The sequence below is a fragment of the Hemiscyllium ocellatum genome, chromosome 30, assembly GCF_020745735.1.
Source record: "Hemiscyllium ocellatum isolate sHemOce1 chromosome 30, sHemOce1.pat.X.cur, whole genome shotgun sequence".
NCBI lineage: Eukaryota > Metazoa > Chordata > Chondrichthyes > Orectolobiformes > Hemiscylliidae > Hemiscyllium > Hemiscyllium ocellatum.
The window spans coordinates 53,213,887-53,231,263 of record NC_083430.1 but is presented as its reverse complement, the minus strand read 5'-3'; the positions used below and the strand labels follow the sequence as shown (position 1 = coordinate 53,231,263).

Genomic DNA, 17,377 nt, shown 5'->3' with positions numbered 1-17,377 from the left:
ACAGAGGCTGGTGTGTGTATGGAATGAGCTGCCAGAGAAAGTGGTGCAGGCTGGTACAATGACAACATTTAATAGATAGCCAGATAAGTATATGAATGGCAAGGGTTTAGAGGGATATGGGCCAAACACTAGCAAATGGAACGAGATTAATTTCGGATATCTGGTCGGTATGGACGAGTTGGAGTGCAGGATGTGTTTCTCTGTTACAGTCTGATGTCTCTATAACTCTATAACTGTTTTTGCCAAGCTCTCAGCCCCAAATTGTTTCCCAGCTTTACAGAGTGTCCTCCCAAAGTCCTGTCATTTGTCCCGATCTTCTGATGACCTGCTTTAAGGTGCGTTTTCGGGGTATTATAAGGCAATTCAAGTTCAGCCCAAGTGGGATTATTGTCAGGATTGTGGTGCTGGAAAAGCACAGCAGGTCAGGCAGCATCTGAGGAGCAGGAGAATTGACGTTTCAAGCAAACGCCCTTCACCAGATTATCCTGCTCCTGGGATGCTGCCTGCCAGGCTGTGCTTTTCCAGCACCACTCTCTCGACTCTGATCTCCAGCATCTGCAGCCTTCACTTTCTCCAAGTGGGATTGTTGTCTGCCACCAATCTTCACTGCAGTAAAAAATGAAAGCTGTTTAACCACATTTGCAAATGTGAACACGAGCAGAGAGTTCAGAAAGAAAACACACTGACTCTTAATGATTTTTTTATTGAAGCTTTCATATGGGGAGAAACAGAAAATAATTGTGATCTGAATATTCCATTTGCAGGCATCAGCAAATCATCAAACACAAGAATCTCATCAAAGAGGTAAATCATCACCAACTGAGTATAACTAAAAAACAAAGCTGCTTGTGATTAAAAGCAGGCTGGGTGGGAGGGTGAGCTGTGAGAAGGATACTGAGAGGCTTCAGGGTGGTTTGGACAAGTTCAGTGAGGTGGCAAATGCAAATATAATCTGGTTAAATGTGACATTATCCGCTTTGATGGCAAAAACAGACAGGCAACCTTATTGTCTGAACGGTAATATCATGGGAAAGGGGGGGGGGGGGCAGTGAGATCGGGGTGTCCTTCTGAATCAGTGAGTGAAAGTAAACGTACAGGTAGAGCAGGCAGTGAAGACGCCAAATGGTCTGTTGGCCTTCACAGCGAGAAGATTTGAGTATAGGAACAGGGATATCTTGCTGCAATTATACAGGGCCCTGGAGAGACCATACCTGGAGTACTGTGTGCAATTTTGGTCTCCTTATCTGAGGAAGGATGTCCTGGCAATGGAGAGAGAGTGCAATGGTGATTTACTAGACTGATTCCTGGGATGGCAGGACTGACTATGCAAAGAGATCGGATCAGTTAGGAGTTTCTAGAGTTTAGAAAGGGAGGGTTGGGTAATCTTATAGAAACCTATAAAATTCTAAGAGGGCCAGATAGGATAAATGTAGAAGGATGTTCCTGATCACCAGGAAATCCATATCTGGGGTCACAGTCTAAGGATACGAGGGTAGGCCATTTAGACTGAGATGAAGAAACATGTTTTCACCCAGAAAGTGGCAAGCCTATGAAATTCCCTGCTATATAAAGTGGCTGAGGCCAAAACACTCCACATTTTCAAGAAGGAGTCAGGCATAGTTCTTAGGGTTAAAGGGACAAAAGGGTATAGGGAGAAAGGCAGGTTCAGTATTGGATCATCAGCCATGGTCATGGATTTGAGATGTGGATAGAACAGGGTAAGGAATGAATGTTGCAGGTTCCAGGGTTTAGATCTTTCATTAAGATCAGGGAAGGTGGTAAAAGAGGGGGAGCTGTGGCTTTGTTAGTCAAGGATAGTATAATGGTGGCTGAAAGAACTTTTGACGGCAACTCGTCTACTGAGGTGGTATGGGCTGAGGTTAGATACAGGAGAGGAGAGGTCACATTGCTGCGAGTTTTTTGGAGGCCTCTGCAAAGTTCCAGGGAGGTGGAAGAGAGGTGGTCATTATGGGGGACTTTATCTTCCTCATCATTGACTAGAAATGCTATTAGTCTAGTACGTTGGATGGATCAGTTTTTGTCCAATGTGTACAGGAGGGTTTCCTGACACAGTATGTCAAAGGGCAGACAAGAGGGGAGGCCACATTGGATCTGGTACTCAGTAATGAACCAGGCCAGGGGTTTGATTTAGTGGTAGGTGATCATTTTGGAGAGAGTGACCATGATTCAGTTACATTTAGTTTAGTGATGGAAAGGGATAGGTACATGCCACAGGACAAGAGTTATTGATGGGGCAAGGGCAATTATAATACGATTAGGTAAGGCATAGAATGGGGCAGTAAAATGCAGGGGGTGGGGACAATCAAAATGTGGACTTGGTTTAAGGAACAGACATTGCATGTCCCTGTCAGGCGGGGAGGAAGTGATAAAGGACGGGAACCATGGTTTACTAAAGAAATTGTATCACTTGTCAAGCAGAAGAGCAAGGCTTGTGTGATGTTGAGGCAAGATGGCTCAGATGAGGCAATGGAGAGTTACAGATTAGCTAGGAAGAACTTAAAGAGAGAGTTAAGAAGAATAAAGAGAGGACACGAGCAGTCTTTAGCAGGTAGAATAAAGGAGAACCCTAAAGCTTTCTATAGGCATGTGAGGAATAAAAGGAGACAAAGATAGGAATAGGGCCAGTCAAAGACAGAAGTGGGAAGTTGTGTGTGGATCCTGTGAAGAATAGAGAGGTGCTAAACAAATATTTCTCATCTGTTTTCACTCAGGAAAAGGAGAATATTGCAGAGGAGAAGACTGAGATACGGGCTGTTAGACTTGAAAGGATTGAGGTTAGTAAGTAGGAGGTGTTATCAATTATAGAATGTGTGAAAGAAGATAAATCCCCTGACCCGGATGAGATTTTTCCAAGAATTGTCTGGGAAGCTAGGGAGGAGATGCCGGAGTCTTTGGCTTTGATCTTTGAGTTGTCATTGTCCACAGATTTAGTTCCAGAGGACTGGAAGATTGCAAGTGTTGTGCCCTTGTTCAAGAAGGGCAGTAGAGATGACCCTAGTAATTATAGACCAGTGAGCCTTGCATCTGTTGTAGGAAAAGTTTTAGAAAGGATTATAAGATATAGGATTTATAATCATCGAGCAAGCAACAATTTGATTGAAAATAGTCAACATGGATTCGTCAAGGGCAGGTCATGTCTCACAAACCTCATTGGGTTTTTTGAGAAGGTGACCAAGCATGTAGATGAGGGTAGGGCAGTTGATGTGGTATACATGGACTTCAGTAAAGTCTTTGATAAGGTTCCACGTGGTAGGCTGTTGGAGAAAATGCAGAGGCATGGGATTGAGGGTGATTTAGCAGTTTGGATTAGAAACAGGCTTTCTGAAAGAAGGCAGCGAGTGGTGGTAGGTGGAAAATATTCAGCCTGGAGTCCGGCTCCTAGTGGTGTGCCACAAGGATCTGTTTTGGGACCACTGCTGTTTATCATTTTTATAAATGACTTAGACGCAGGCATAGGTGGATGGGTTAGTAAGTTGGCAGATGATACAAAAGTCAGTGGAGTAGTGGACACTTTGGAAGAATGTTTCAGGTTGCAGGGGGACTTGGATAAACTGCAGAATTGGGCTGAGAGGTGGCAAATTGAATTCAATGCAGCTAAATGTGAGGTGATGCACTTTGGGAAGAATAACAGGAAGGCAGAGTATTGGGTCAATGGAAAGATTCTTGGTCGTGTGGATGTGCAGAGGGATCTTGGTGTCCACGTACATAGATCCCTAAAGGTTGCCACCCAGGTTGATAGTGCTGTTAAGAAGGCGTACGGTATGTTGGGTTTTATTGGTAAAGGGATTGAGTTCTGGAGCCATAATGTCAGGCTGCAGCTATATTAAACACTAGTGCAGCCTCACTTGGAATATTGTGTACAGTTCTGGTCACCCCATTACAGGAAGGATATGGAAGCATTGGAAAAGGTGCAGAGGAGATTTCCCAGGATGTTGTCTGGTCTGGAGGGAAGGTCTTATGAGGAAAGGCTGAGGGACTTGGGTCCGTTCTCATTGGAGAGAAGAAGACTAAGAGGCAATTTAATAGAGACATACAAGATGATCAGAGGATTAGATAGCGCGGACAGGGAGAGTCTCTTTCCTAGGATGATGACATCAGCGTGTACGAGGGGGCATAGCTGCAAATTGAGGGATGATAGATTTAAGACAGATGTTAGAGGCAGGTTCTTTACTAAGAGAGTGGTAAGGGCGTGGAATGCCCTACCTGCCAATGTAGTTAACTCAACCACATTCGGGGCATTTAAACAGTCCTTGGATAAGCACATGGATGATGATGGGATAGTGTAGGGTGATGGGCTTAAATTAGTTCACAGGTTGGCACAACATAGAGGGCCGAAGGGCCTGTTCTGCACTGTATTGATCTATGCTCTATGCTCTATGTTCTATGTTCGATGTCATATTGAATGGTAGAATAGACTGAAGGGACTGAATGGCCTATTTCTGTTACTATTTTCTGTTTCGATTTCTGAAACACTACACAATCAGGAACAAGGGCATCTTGAATCCAAGTCAATACTCATTATGGGCCTACAGTTAGTGTTGGGGTAAAGACTTAAATAATCCTATAACATTATATACCTGTGTATCTCCATCCCTGCTTCATCTTGGGAGACAGTATCAGAATATGAGTCTGGACCCTCTCGCTCGATGCCCAGAGTCAGAGGTGACTGTGGGATCACGCAGTGTGACCATCTCCAGCTCAGAGGTTGTAGACACGGGAGCGATGGGGCTGGTGGTGATGGGAAAGAAACGCATCGCAGGACCCTGGTAATGATGTCGGACGGCGGTAACTGGAGGAACAGAGAGGGTGGAGGCTACGGAGAGAGAAAGATGAACTTTTGAAGCTGTTTCAGTTTTAGTCACAGCAATTTAATATCAAATTATTCAGTAGTTTCCCATTTATAGGATTTATTCAGTAACTTATGCTGTAATCCAAGATGACACCACAATGTGGTGATACTATCCACTTTTCACTGTACCTCGGTACAAGTGACAATATTAAATAAATCTAAATCTAATCCTAAATTGGAAGAAATATAGTCACTTTGTGCTCAAAGCTCCTGTGTTACTTGTAGTAAATTGACTCATATATTTAGGTGAAAAACAGTCTGTATGCTCTTTTAACAAAGCCAAGGCAACCTTTCCTAAGTCAGGTGCTGACCGACAGCGAAGGTTTCTATAACTTGTGTTGACAAATGGAATTTTATATTATGTTCGTTCAAACTGTTCAAAACACAGAGGTACAGAATTCTATTTGTGATAGGAGTATCATCTTTACATTAACTTCTGTTAATATTTAATGGCTGTATCTGCTAATAGATCCAGCTTCCTCCTGAGATCTAGGCCATGATCTGATAGTCACCATGTTAATACAGTCTGTGTTTCTGTTTCAATGGCTCTTACAAATTGTAGCAAATGTGAGAGGGCAAGTCCCTAAGTTCAATTTAAGCAAAATTGATAAACCAGCACATTTTACAGTGTGGCAAATGGTTTCAAATTCAATCCAGTATTTAAACCCATGATCAGAAACTTTCCCAGTTACCCACACACAATCCTTCTTCACTTAACAGGAACTGGGCAGAATATTTCTGTTGAGATACCAATGGTACTGGACGTTTAACCATTGACAGAAATAAAAATGCTTGCCCAATGTCAAAACCTCATCTTCAACACACAACAGAAGTAATTACAGAACATATTATCATTCCAGCAGTAAGTGTAGACATAAATCATACATGACACCTCCACAAGCACACAGCTATAATTTACAGCTCATTATAATCTCATCTAATCTGAATCCTGCTTGTATGTAGTTAGTCGGTTTGCTTTGGTTAGATGACTAGAGTGTGACACAAAAAATAGGCAAGAGAATTAGCACTTTTCTGGTGCAGGTGGTAGTGTCCCTCCATCTGAGCCAGGGGACCAAGTTTCAAGTCTAACCTGTTCTGGAAGTGAGTAATAACACTGAACTATTTGATTACAAACACTGTAACTCAGTGTGTTGATTCAATTACTGTACTGCCTTTGTGGAGGCCTTCCTCGTCACCTTATCTCACGTTGTGGACTGGTTACCCTCACTCTGCATGTAACCAATTCTCTCCCTCCCTAAAGGAAAGAGATACCTCTAGTCCTTTCTATATTAAGGCTCCTTCTCAGCTCATATACATTTCCCAGTTTATGTTTCTACCATTACTGTTTCATTAATTGTTACTAAGACAGGCAGGTGTCTTCAGCATCTCACCCAAATAGTTGTTGTTCATCTGGAAACCTTGAAAAATCATTTTCTTTTGAAACTTCACGATTGTGAAATCATGTTTCAACAGTTTCAGAAAGAGTTTTCAGTACACAAGTGTTTCAATGTAATTTAACGTTTATAGACACAGCGTCTTTTAATTTAAAATTACATGATATTAAAATGAAAAACAAATTATTATGCCACTAATTATTTTCAATTGTTTGTTTCTGTTGTGTGAAACAGTATGTTCTATCCCGAGATGGAATCAGTGATTCTGCGCTGTTGCCTTCAGCTGTTAAGGTAATGATCAGACAGGCTCAGACTCACAGAATGAGCTGTCCCACCTCCTCAGCCTTTACAATGAAGGATGGTGATCTTCCTTGCACTGATAAACTGTTTATTACCAAATCTATTTTATTGAGCAGTGTTTATCATGTGGTGTAATCACAACCAAGGAGAGGCAGCTGCTCTTCATGCCACCAGAGGGAACCACTGAGCAAAAAGCATTGGAATTAATGAGAAAACGAGTGCAGACGTGAGAGGGGTTTTAATGAAATTGGTCTGTGATTTTATTATTTTGCCATGCATCCTTTGATTCTACATCTATCCAAACCAGTTTTTCTGATGGATAAATGGGTGGAACACAACACAGAAGCAGGAGGAGGCCATTCAGCCCTTTGTGACTCTTCTGCCAATCAATGAGATCATGGCCACTCCATTTACCCACCTTTTGGCCCATATCCCTTTACACCTTTGCTTAGCAAAAATATATCCCTTTCAGATTTAACATTAAAATACTGATCCAGCATCCACTGTCTCTTTGTGGAAGAGAGTTTCAATCGTCTCCCACCCTTTGCATGTGGAAGTTCTCCCTTACATCTCTCCTGAATGGTTTAGATTAGATTACATTACATTACAGTGTGGAAACAGGCCCTTCGGCCCAACAAGTCCACACCGACCCTCCGAAGAGCAACCCACCCAGAACCATTCCCCTAAAATTACAGGCAATTTAGCATGGCCAACTCACCTGACCTGCACATCTTTGGAATGTGGGAGGAAACCGGAGCACCCGGAGGAAACCCACGCAGACACGAGGAGAACGTGCAAACTCCACACAGAGTAGTAACCTGAAGTAACTGTTTCCTTCTGGACAGATGCTGCCAGAACTGCTGAGTTTCTCAAGTTTTGCCTGTTTTTTTTATTTCAGATTTCAAGATCTGTGGTATTTTACTTTCATATGTTTGGAAATTTGAAAGGATAAATCAGAATTCTGCAACTTCCTTGGGTGGGCCCTAAAGGGGGGGTCTGCATTCTGTGGAGAAATAAAACAATGAACAAAGAAAATGTACAGCCCAGGAACAGGCCCTTCGGCCCTCCAAGCCTGAGCTGATTCAAATGTACTGTCTAAACCTGTCGCCCAATTCCTAAGCATCTGTATCCCTCTGCTCCCCACCTACTCATGCATCTGACCAGATGTATCTTAAATTAATCTACCGTGCCTGCCTCTACCATCTCTGCTGGCAACGCGTTCCAAGCGCCCACCACCCTCTGTGTGAAGTACTTACCACGTGTATCCCCCTTAAACTTTCCACCTCTCACCTTGAAAGCATGACCTCTCGTTACTGAATCCTTCACCCTGGGAAAAAGCTTATCTCTATCCACCCTGTCTATACCCTTCATGATTTTGTAAACCTCAATCAGGTCTCCCCTCAATCTCCTTTTTTCTAATGAAGACAAACCTAACCTACTCAACCTCTCTTCATAGCCAGCACCTTCCACACCAGGCAACATCCTCGTAAACCTTCTCTGCACCCTCTCCAAAGCGTCCACATCCTTTTGGAATGTGGTGACCAGAACTGTACACTGTATTCTAAATGCAGCTGAACCAATGTCCTGTACAATGTTAACATGACCTGCCAGCTCTTATATCAACATCCTGTCCAATGAAGTCAAGCATACCATATGCCTTCTTGACCACTCTATCCATCTGTGCAGCAACCTTCAGGGTACAATGGACCTGCACTCTCAGATCTCTCTGCTCATCAACCTTTCCCAAAGCTCTTCCATTCATTGTATAATTCACTCTAGAATTAGACTTTCCTAAATACATCACCTTACATTTGTCTGGACTGAAAGCCATTTGCCACTTTTCCACCCAACTCTCCAGTCTATCTACATCCTCCTGTATTCTCTGACAGTTCCTTACGTTTTCTGCTACTCCACCAATCTTCGTGTCATCTGCAAACTTGCTGATCAGACCAACAGTGCCCTCTTCCAGATCATTTATGTATATTACAAACAACAGTGGGCCCAACACTGACCCCTGTGGAACACCACTGGTCACCTTTCTCCATTTCGAGAAATTCCCTTCAACTACTACTCTCTGTCTCCTGTTTTAGATTAGATTACTTACAGTGTGGAAACAGGCCCTTCAGCCCACCAAGTCCACACCGACCCACCGAAGCACAACCCACCCATTCCCCTACATTTACCCCTTACCTAACACCACTTTGGACTGTGGGAGGAAACCGGAGCACCCGAAGGAAACCCACGCAAACACGGGGAGAACGTGCAAACTCCACACAGTCAGTCGCCTGAGTCGGGAATTGAACCCGGGTCTCAGGCGCTGTGAGGCAGCAGTGCTAACCACTGTGCCACCGTGCCGCCCACAAAAATCCATGTACTTAAATCAGGTTGAGGTCAGCGTCCTGGTGAATTTAATTAATTACTTACAGTGTGGAAACAGACCCAACAAGTCCATACCGACCCAGACCCCTACACCTAACACTACGGGCAATTTAGCATGCCCAACCTGCTCAACCAGTTCTTTATCCACCTAGCTAGAACACCCTACACACCATGTGACTTCACTTTTTCCATTAGTCTACCATGGGGAACCTTATCAGATGCCTTACTAAAGTCCGAAATCCTGCTTCATTAAAGGGGAAGTGAGAAATGTACATTAGGCAGTAAGTAATAGGAAGATACAGGGAGGTCCCTTCCCAACAGCACTGTGAGTGTACTTACAATGGTTCAGGAAGGAAACTCCTTCCCACCTTCTCCAGAGCGACTGGGTGATGAATGTGTGGAAGCGCAGGCAGCAGCAACCACAACCTGGGAATGAGTTCACAAAAACAAAGTGGTAGCAGTTTTGCAAATGGCATTTTAATGAAGATTCCAAACTATTTCCAGTCAGATAAGAGGAGAGTCCAGTCGACAGGAGATGCAGGAACAGGTCAAATCCTTGTCTCGCCTCAGATGGTGAAGAGGAAGGGAAGGAAGACCAACAGCCAGGAATCTATCATCTTTGCAAAACCCGTTCGAGTGAAAACAAATCGGAATCTGATAAACAATCCACACCTCAGGGATTCTGCCAAAGGTAAGAATTCTCATTTTCAAAACTGAAGTTTTGTTAAGCACATCTAACACTAACAGGAAATCAAAGTAACACTCTCGCCTTGATAATCTTCTCTCCAATTTTCACCTTTGCTCATAAGGGTTTGAGGTCATGCTATGATTCATGTTGTTTTTGGGATATTTTCATGTTCCTGCCGTGGACGGAATGCAGTCAAATATTATCAACAATCAGCAAATAAAGAAATGTTAATCTCCTGCACGAGAGAAGAAGAGGCGGTTAACCTTGTAAAACACACACACACACACACACACAGACACACACCACACACACACCATACACACACACACACCACACACACACACCACACACACACCATACACACACACCACACAGACACACACCACACACACACCACACACACCACACACACCACACATACACCACACACACCATACACACACACCATACACACCATACACACACCACACATACACCACACACACCATACACACACACCACACACACCATACACACACCACACACACCACACACACACCACACACACCACACACCACACACACACACCACACACACCATACACACACCACACACACCACACACACACACCACACACACCACACACACACACACACACCACACCACACACACCATACACACACCACACATACACACCACACACCACACACACACACACCACACACACCATACACACACATCACACACACCACACATACACACCACACACACCACACACCACACACACACACCACACACACCATACACACACACACCACACACACCACAAACACAACACACACACACCACACACACAACACACACACACCACACACACCACACACACACCATACATACACCACACACACACCACACACACACATCACACACACACACACACCCCACACCACACACATCACACACACACACACACACCACACACACATAACACCATACACACACCACACACACCACACACACCATACACACACCACACACACACCACACACAACACACACACACCACACACACCACAAACACAACACACACACACCACACACACAACACACACAACACACACACACCACACACACCACACACACACCATACATACACCACACACACACCACACACACACATCACACACACACACACACCCCACACCACACACATCACACACACACACACACACACCACACACACATAACACCATACACACACCACACACACCACACACACCATACACACACCACACACACACCACACACAACACACACACCCCACACACAACAAACACACACAACACACACCACATACATACATCACACCATACACACACCACACACACCACACATACACATCACACACACCACACACACCACACACACATCACACACACCACACACACACCACACACAACACACACACCACACACACACACCACACACCACACACAACACACACACACACACCACATAGACACACACCACACACACACACCACATACACACCACACACAACACACACACCACACACACACGCAACACACACACACCACACACACACACACATCACACACACACCATACACACACCACACACACATCACACACATCACACATACCACACACACACCATACACACACATCACACACACCACACACACACATCACACAGACACACCACACAGACACACACCACACACACACCACACACACCACACACACCATACACACACACACATCACACCATACACACACCACACATACACACCACACACACCACACACCACACACACACACACCACACACCACACACACACACAGACACACACCACACACGCACCATACACACACACACCACACAGACACACACCACACACACACCACACACACCATACACACACATCACACCATACACACACCACACATACACACCACACACACCACACACCACACACACACCATACACACACCATACACACACCATACACACACCACAATACACATCACACACACCACACACGCCCCACACACACACCCACCACACAGACCACACACCACACACACACCCCACACACACACCCACCACACAGACCACACACCACACACACCACACACACACACCCACCACACACACCACACACACACACCCCACACCACACACCACACACACACACCCCACACCACACACATCACACACACACACACTGACCACACACACATAACACCATACACACACCACACACACCACTCACACCATACACACACCACACACAACACACACACACACACCACACATGCACATCACACACACCACACAGACCACACACCACACACACCCCACACACACCAAACACACACAACACACACCACACACATACATCACACCATACACACACCACACACACCACACATACACATCACACACACCACACACACCACACACACATCACACACACCACACACACACCATACACACAACACACACACCACACACACACACACCACACACACACACCACATAGACACACACCACACACACACACCACATACACACCACACACACACCATACACACACCACACACACATCACACGCATCACACATACCACACACACACCACACACACACACCACACACACATCACACACATCACACATACCACACACACCACACACACACATCACACACACCACACACACACACACACACACACAACCACACACACCACACACACCACACACCTCATACACACCTCCACACAAACACACACACACACACAGACCACACACATACCCACACACACCACACATCCATACACACACATACACACCCTCACACACACCACACACACCCACCCACACACATACCACAAACACACACCACACACCCACACACACACAAGCACCACACACACACCACACACTCACACACACCCACACACATGCTCACTCACACCCACCCACACACACACACCACACACACCACAAACACACACCCACACACACCACACACCCACACACACCACAAACACACATCCACACACATACACCACAAACACACACCCATGCACACACCCATACACACACCACAAACACACACACACACACACCACAAACACACACACACAGCACACACAACACACCCACTCACACACCACTCACACCCACACACCACACACCCACACAAACACACCACACACCATAAACACACACACCACACACAAACACATACCCACACACACACGACACACCACAAACACACACCACACACATACCACACACCACAAACACACAAACATACATATACCACACACTACACACATACATACACCACAAACACAACATACACCCACCACAAACACAACATACACACACCACACACATACACACACCACAAACACAACATACACACATCACACACAACATATACACACCACATACCCACATACGCACACTGCAAACACACATACACACACCACACACACACATACACACACCACACACACATACACACACCACACGCACCATAAACACACACCACACACACATACCACAAACACACACCCACACATACACACACCATACACCCTCACACACACCCACACACAACGCACACATCACATACACACAACACACACCACACACACAGCCACACACACACCCACACCCATACACACCACACACACAGACATACACACACAGACACACACACATACACACACACACACACACACACCCACGCACACATGTACACACACCACAGACAAACACGCACACACAGGAATCACACACACACCCACACACACACCACACACCACAAACACACACACACCACACACACACACACCACACACCCACCACAATCCCACACACACACCACAAACACACATCCACACACACAGCACACACCCACACACACACACCACAAACACACCCCCACAAACGACACACCACAAACACATACACCACACACCCCACAATTCCACACACACATCCACATACACACCACACACACATTCACACCACAAACACACACCACACACACATACACACACCACACACCCACACACACACACACATACACACACCATAAACACAACATACACACACCCACACACACAACATACACCACACACACCACACACCCACACACCATGAACACACATACACACACCGCACACACACATACACACACCACAGACACAACATACACACACCACACACACAACATACACACACCACACATACAACATACACACACCACACACATACACACACCACACACACACCTCCACACACACACACACACCACACACACATACACACACCACACACCACAAACACAACATACACACACCACACACACAACATACACCACACACACCACACACCCACATACACACACCGCACACACACGTACACACACCACAGACACAACATACACACACCACACACAACATACACACAACGCATACAACATACACACACCACACACCCACACACATACACACAGCACACACACACCTCCACACACACACACACCTCCACACACACACACACACCACACACACATACACACACTACAAACACACACCCACACACACATACCACACACCCACACACACAGCCACACACACAACCACACCCATACACATAACACACAGACACACATCCACCCAGACACACATCCACACACACACACCACACACACAGACCCACACACACATAACACACACACCCCACGCACACACACCCACACGCCCCATACACACACCCACAAACACACACCCCACACACACACCCACACACACATACACATACACACACACCCACACACCAAGTTGTCTCACTCATTCACACTCCCGTACACACATGCGCATTCACGGAAACACATATTCACAGTCATACACATTTTCTCATTTCCATTCCCACACACACTCCCTCTCACTCACACATTCTCGCTCAACACACTCTCACTCACACTCTCTCTCTCACACACACACTGTCTCACACACACTCTCTCACACACACACACACACACATTCTCTCTCTCTCTCACACACACATACACACACACTCTCTCACACATATCTGGTTCAAATAAAGGTCTGAAGCCTCTTCTGTGTTGGAAATAACCACTGCCCACCATTTTTTCTCCAAGTTGTTTGGGGACCAGTAAATGACCAGAGCGTAAACCTGCCATTCAATTAAAGCAGTGGGCCAGTAGGAGGCTCTGGAGAACAGCTGTACCTCTCTGACCAAGGAGCTGTTAGTGTCTGGTTCAACACCGTGCCCCCTCACACCATAAACAGGGGAGGAGGGGGAAGTTGGGAGCTGCAGCAGGAGGCAGGCGGTCTGAGTACCGGCCTATCTGCCCATTGCTAGGAGACTGCCTCCAGGCAGTTGCCCTTTCAAAGGGTGCTATGGGGAGGATGAGATTAGAGTGGTGCTGGAAAAGCACAGCAGGTCAGGCAGCATCCGAGGAGCAGGAAAATCGACAAAGGGCTTTTGCCTGAAACATTGATTTTCCTGCTCCTCGGATGCTGCCTGACCTGCTGTACTTTTCCAGCACCACTCTAATCTTGACTCTGATCTCCAGCATCTGCAATACTCACTTTTACCTGCTTTGGGGGGGGGCAATTGCTAGCAGGAAAATCTCAGGTATTCTCCAAAATAGATCTGTGACACACTGACCCAGCTGTATCTGCTCTCCATCACCCAGGTGTGATTGACTCACCCTCTTCCTTGTCCTTCCTCTGGTATAACAGCAATGGGAGACAGTCTCCCGGCATCATGGACTGATCTTTACAGACCCATCCGTCTCCCTGCCCTCCCACTGAGCCATAAACGTTATGGACTCAGTGACCATTTTATGGAACACCTTCGCTGTGTCTGTAGGAACAAGCCTGACCTTCCAGTTGCAATAATTCACCGTGCTCTCCCGTGAACATCCCTATCCTGGGCCTGATGTAATGTTCAAATGAAGCACAACACAAGTTCAAGAAACTGTCCCTCTACAGAGGCTCTTAACGCCTTGAAAGCTCAACCTTATATTGCACAAGTTCGGAGGCAGACTACTTTACACCTGGTCTCTATTTTTATGACATTCCCTCCAGCGGGACCCCACCCCTACCTGTTGTGGTTGTGCTTTGTTGACTTTGCCCTCTGTATGAAGACCCGATGTCTCTCTTTCACACCTGGAGGCACACCATGTTCCATCTCTTTTTGTCGTTCTCCACCCCTAACAAGCTCTTGGTCTCATACACCAGGACCTCGATGTCATCTGTTCCCGTCACCCCTCCTCCACCTCCATCAAAAATTCTGACTCCTTTCACTTCTGAAGAAGTCGTACCAGACTCACAAATGTTGTTTGCTCACCTGCTGAATTTCTCTGGTAACTTTTGTGTTCATCTGACTAGCCATCTGTTTGAAGACCCTTCGGTCCATCAGGAAAGCAGGTGCTACCAGCCTGCACTTCCAACAAAGTATCAGGATCATTTCCCAGGGCAATTTTAATTTACTTGAGTCCTTTCGTCCTTTCCACTTCCTGATTTACATCTACTTCTGGGATCCATCCTACTTCCTCCAGTGAAAATTGATGCAAAATACCCGTTCAAATTCATCTGCCATTTCCTTATTTCCCATTATTAATTATCTCATACCAACAACCGCCTGATGAAGAGGCAGTGCCTGGAAAGCTAGTGCTTCCAATTAAACCTGTTGGACTATAACCTGGTGATGTGTGGTTTTTAACTTTGTACATCCCAGTCCAACACCAGCATCTCCAAATCATCACTTCCTTTAGGAACAGTTTTCATTTTTGTTAACTTAGCTAAATATCGAAAGAAACTCTTTTATATATGAAAATGAAAGACTGTATGTTTAATGTAGCAATTGCTCAACTTTGAATATAATTTTACTCTGTTTTTATTAATTCCTTAGAAATACTTTTAAAAACTAATTGTTAATCAAGTCATTGATTGAGGAACATGAGAAACTCCAGAATTATTTTCTCAGTTCTTAACTGGATCAGATCTTACCTGATTCAGATAATGTTAAGTTGTTTTAAAAACCTTTTGACCGTCTGCAATGTTTTGTTGGTGATAGAGGAACAGCAAAGACAAGAACAGAATACAAAGCCTTTCCCACAGTATCCTGCTTTATCTCATCAGAACAGCTCCAGAAACGTCACACAATAATTTGGTTGTACATTCCCTGTTGTACAGAAGCAGCGGGGGATGGGGCACCCACATGTAAAAGCCTCAACAATCACTTTATTCCTAGTCGAGTCGGATTTATCTGGAATCTACCTCAAATGTTCCAGTCGATGTTGTTAACATAGTGTGGCACCACTCAGTTTACCATTTCGAGAGGTAATCAGCAGGTTAGAGGTTTCTGAGGAATCGCTAATGTTGAGCTACACTCCAGCGGTTTACTGACGAGCGAGCTAGGACAATGTTCCTTGCAATGCCCATGTTAATTGAGATACTGTCATTGTTTATTTCATTGACTGCTGCAGTCAATTTAATCATCTTTCTATCCATCAGACAAAAGGAGTGTTTTTAAAGTCACTGAGAAACGAGCTGAGCTGCAAGGAGCTCAGGAAATTCCTGATGATGAAAATACCAAGGTGGAACTGCCAATTGATAAGGTGAGAAATTATTTTAACTGCAATGTTACTCCAGGTTAATTTTCAATTTCAGCCTCACTGTGAGTCCAGTCCTTC

The 17,377-nt window shown here is 45.3% G+C and overlaps 1 protein-coding gene across 1 annotated transcript in view; it reads left to right on the top strand.

Annotated features, from left to right (window-relative positions):
- The window catches only part of dcdc2b (doublecortin domain containing 2B), a 72,219-nt gene that overhangs the window by 49,630 nt on the left and 5,212 nt on the right, over positions 1 to 17,377 (top strand). The window contains exons 6-9 of the mRNA XM_060847522.1: positions 4,676 to 4,806; positions 7,463 to 7,477; positions 9,353 to 9,634; positions 17,199 to 17,302. Of these exons, the coding sequence (XP_060703505.1) occupies positions 4,676 to 4,806; positions 7,463 to 7,477; positions 9,353 to 9,634; positions 17,199 to 17,302 (532 nt within the window). The remainder of the gene's footprint in view (positions 1 to 4,675; positions 4,807 to 7,462; positions 7,478 to 9,352; positions 9,635 to 17,198; positions 17,303 to 17,377) is intronic.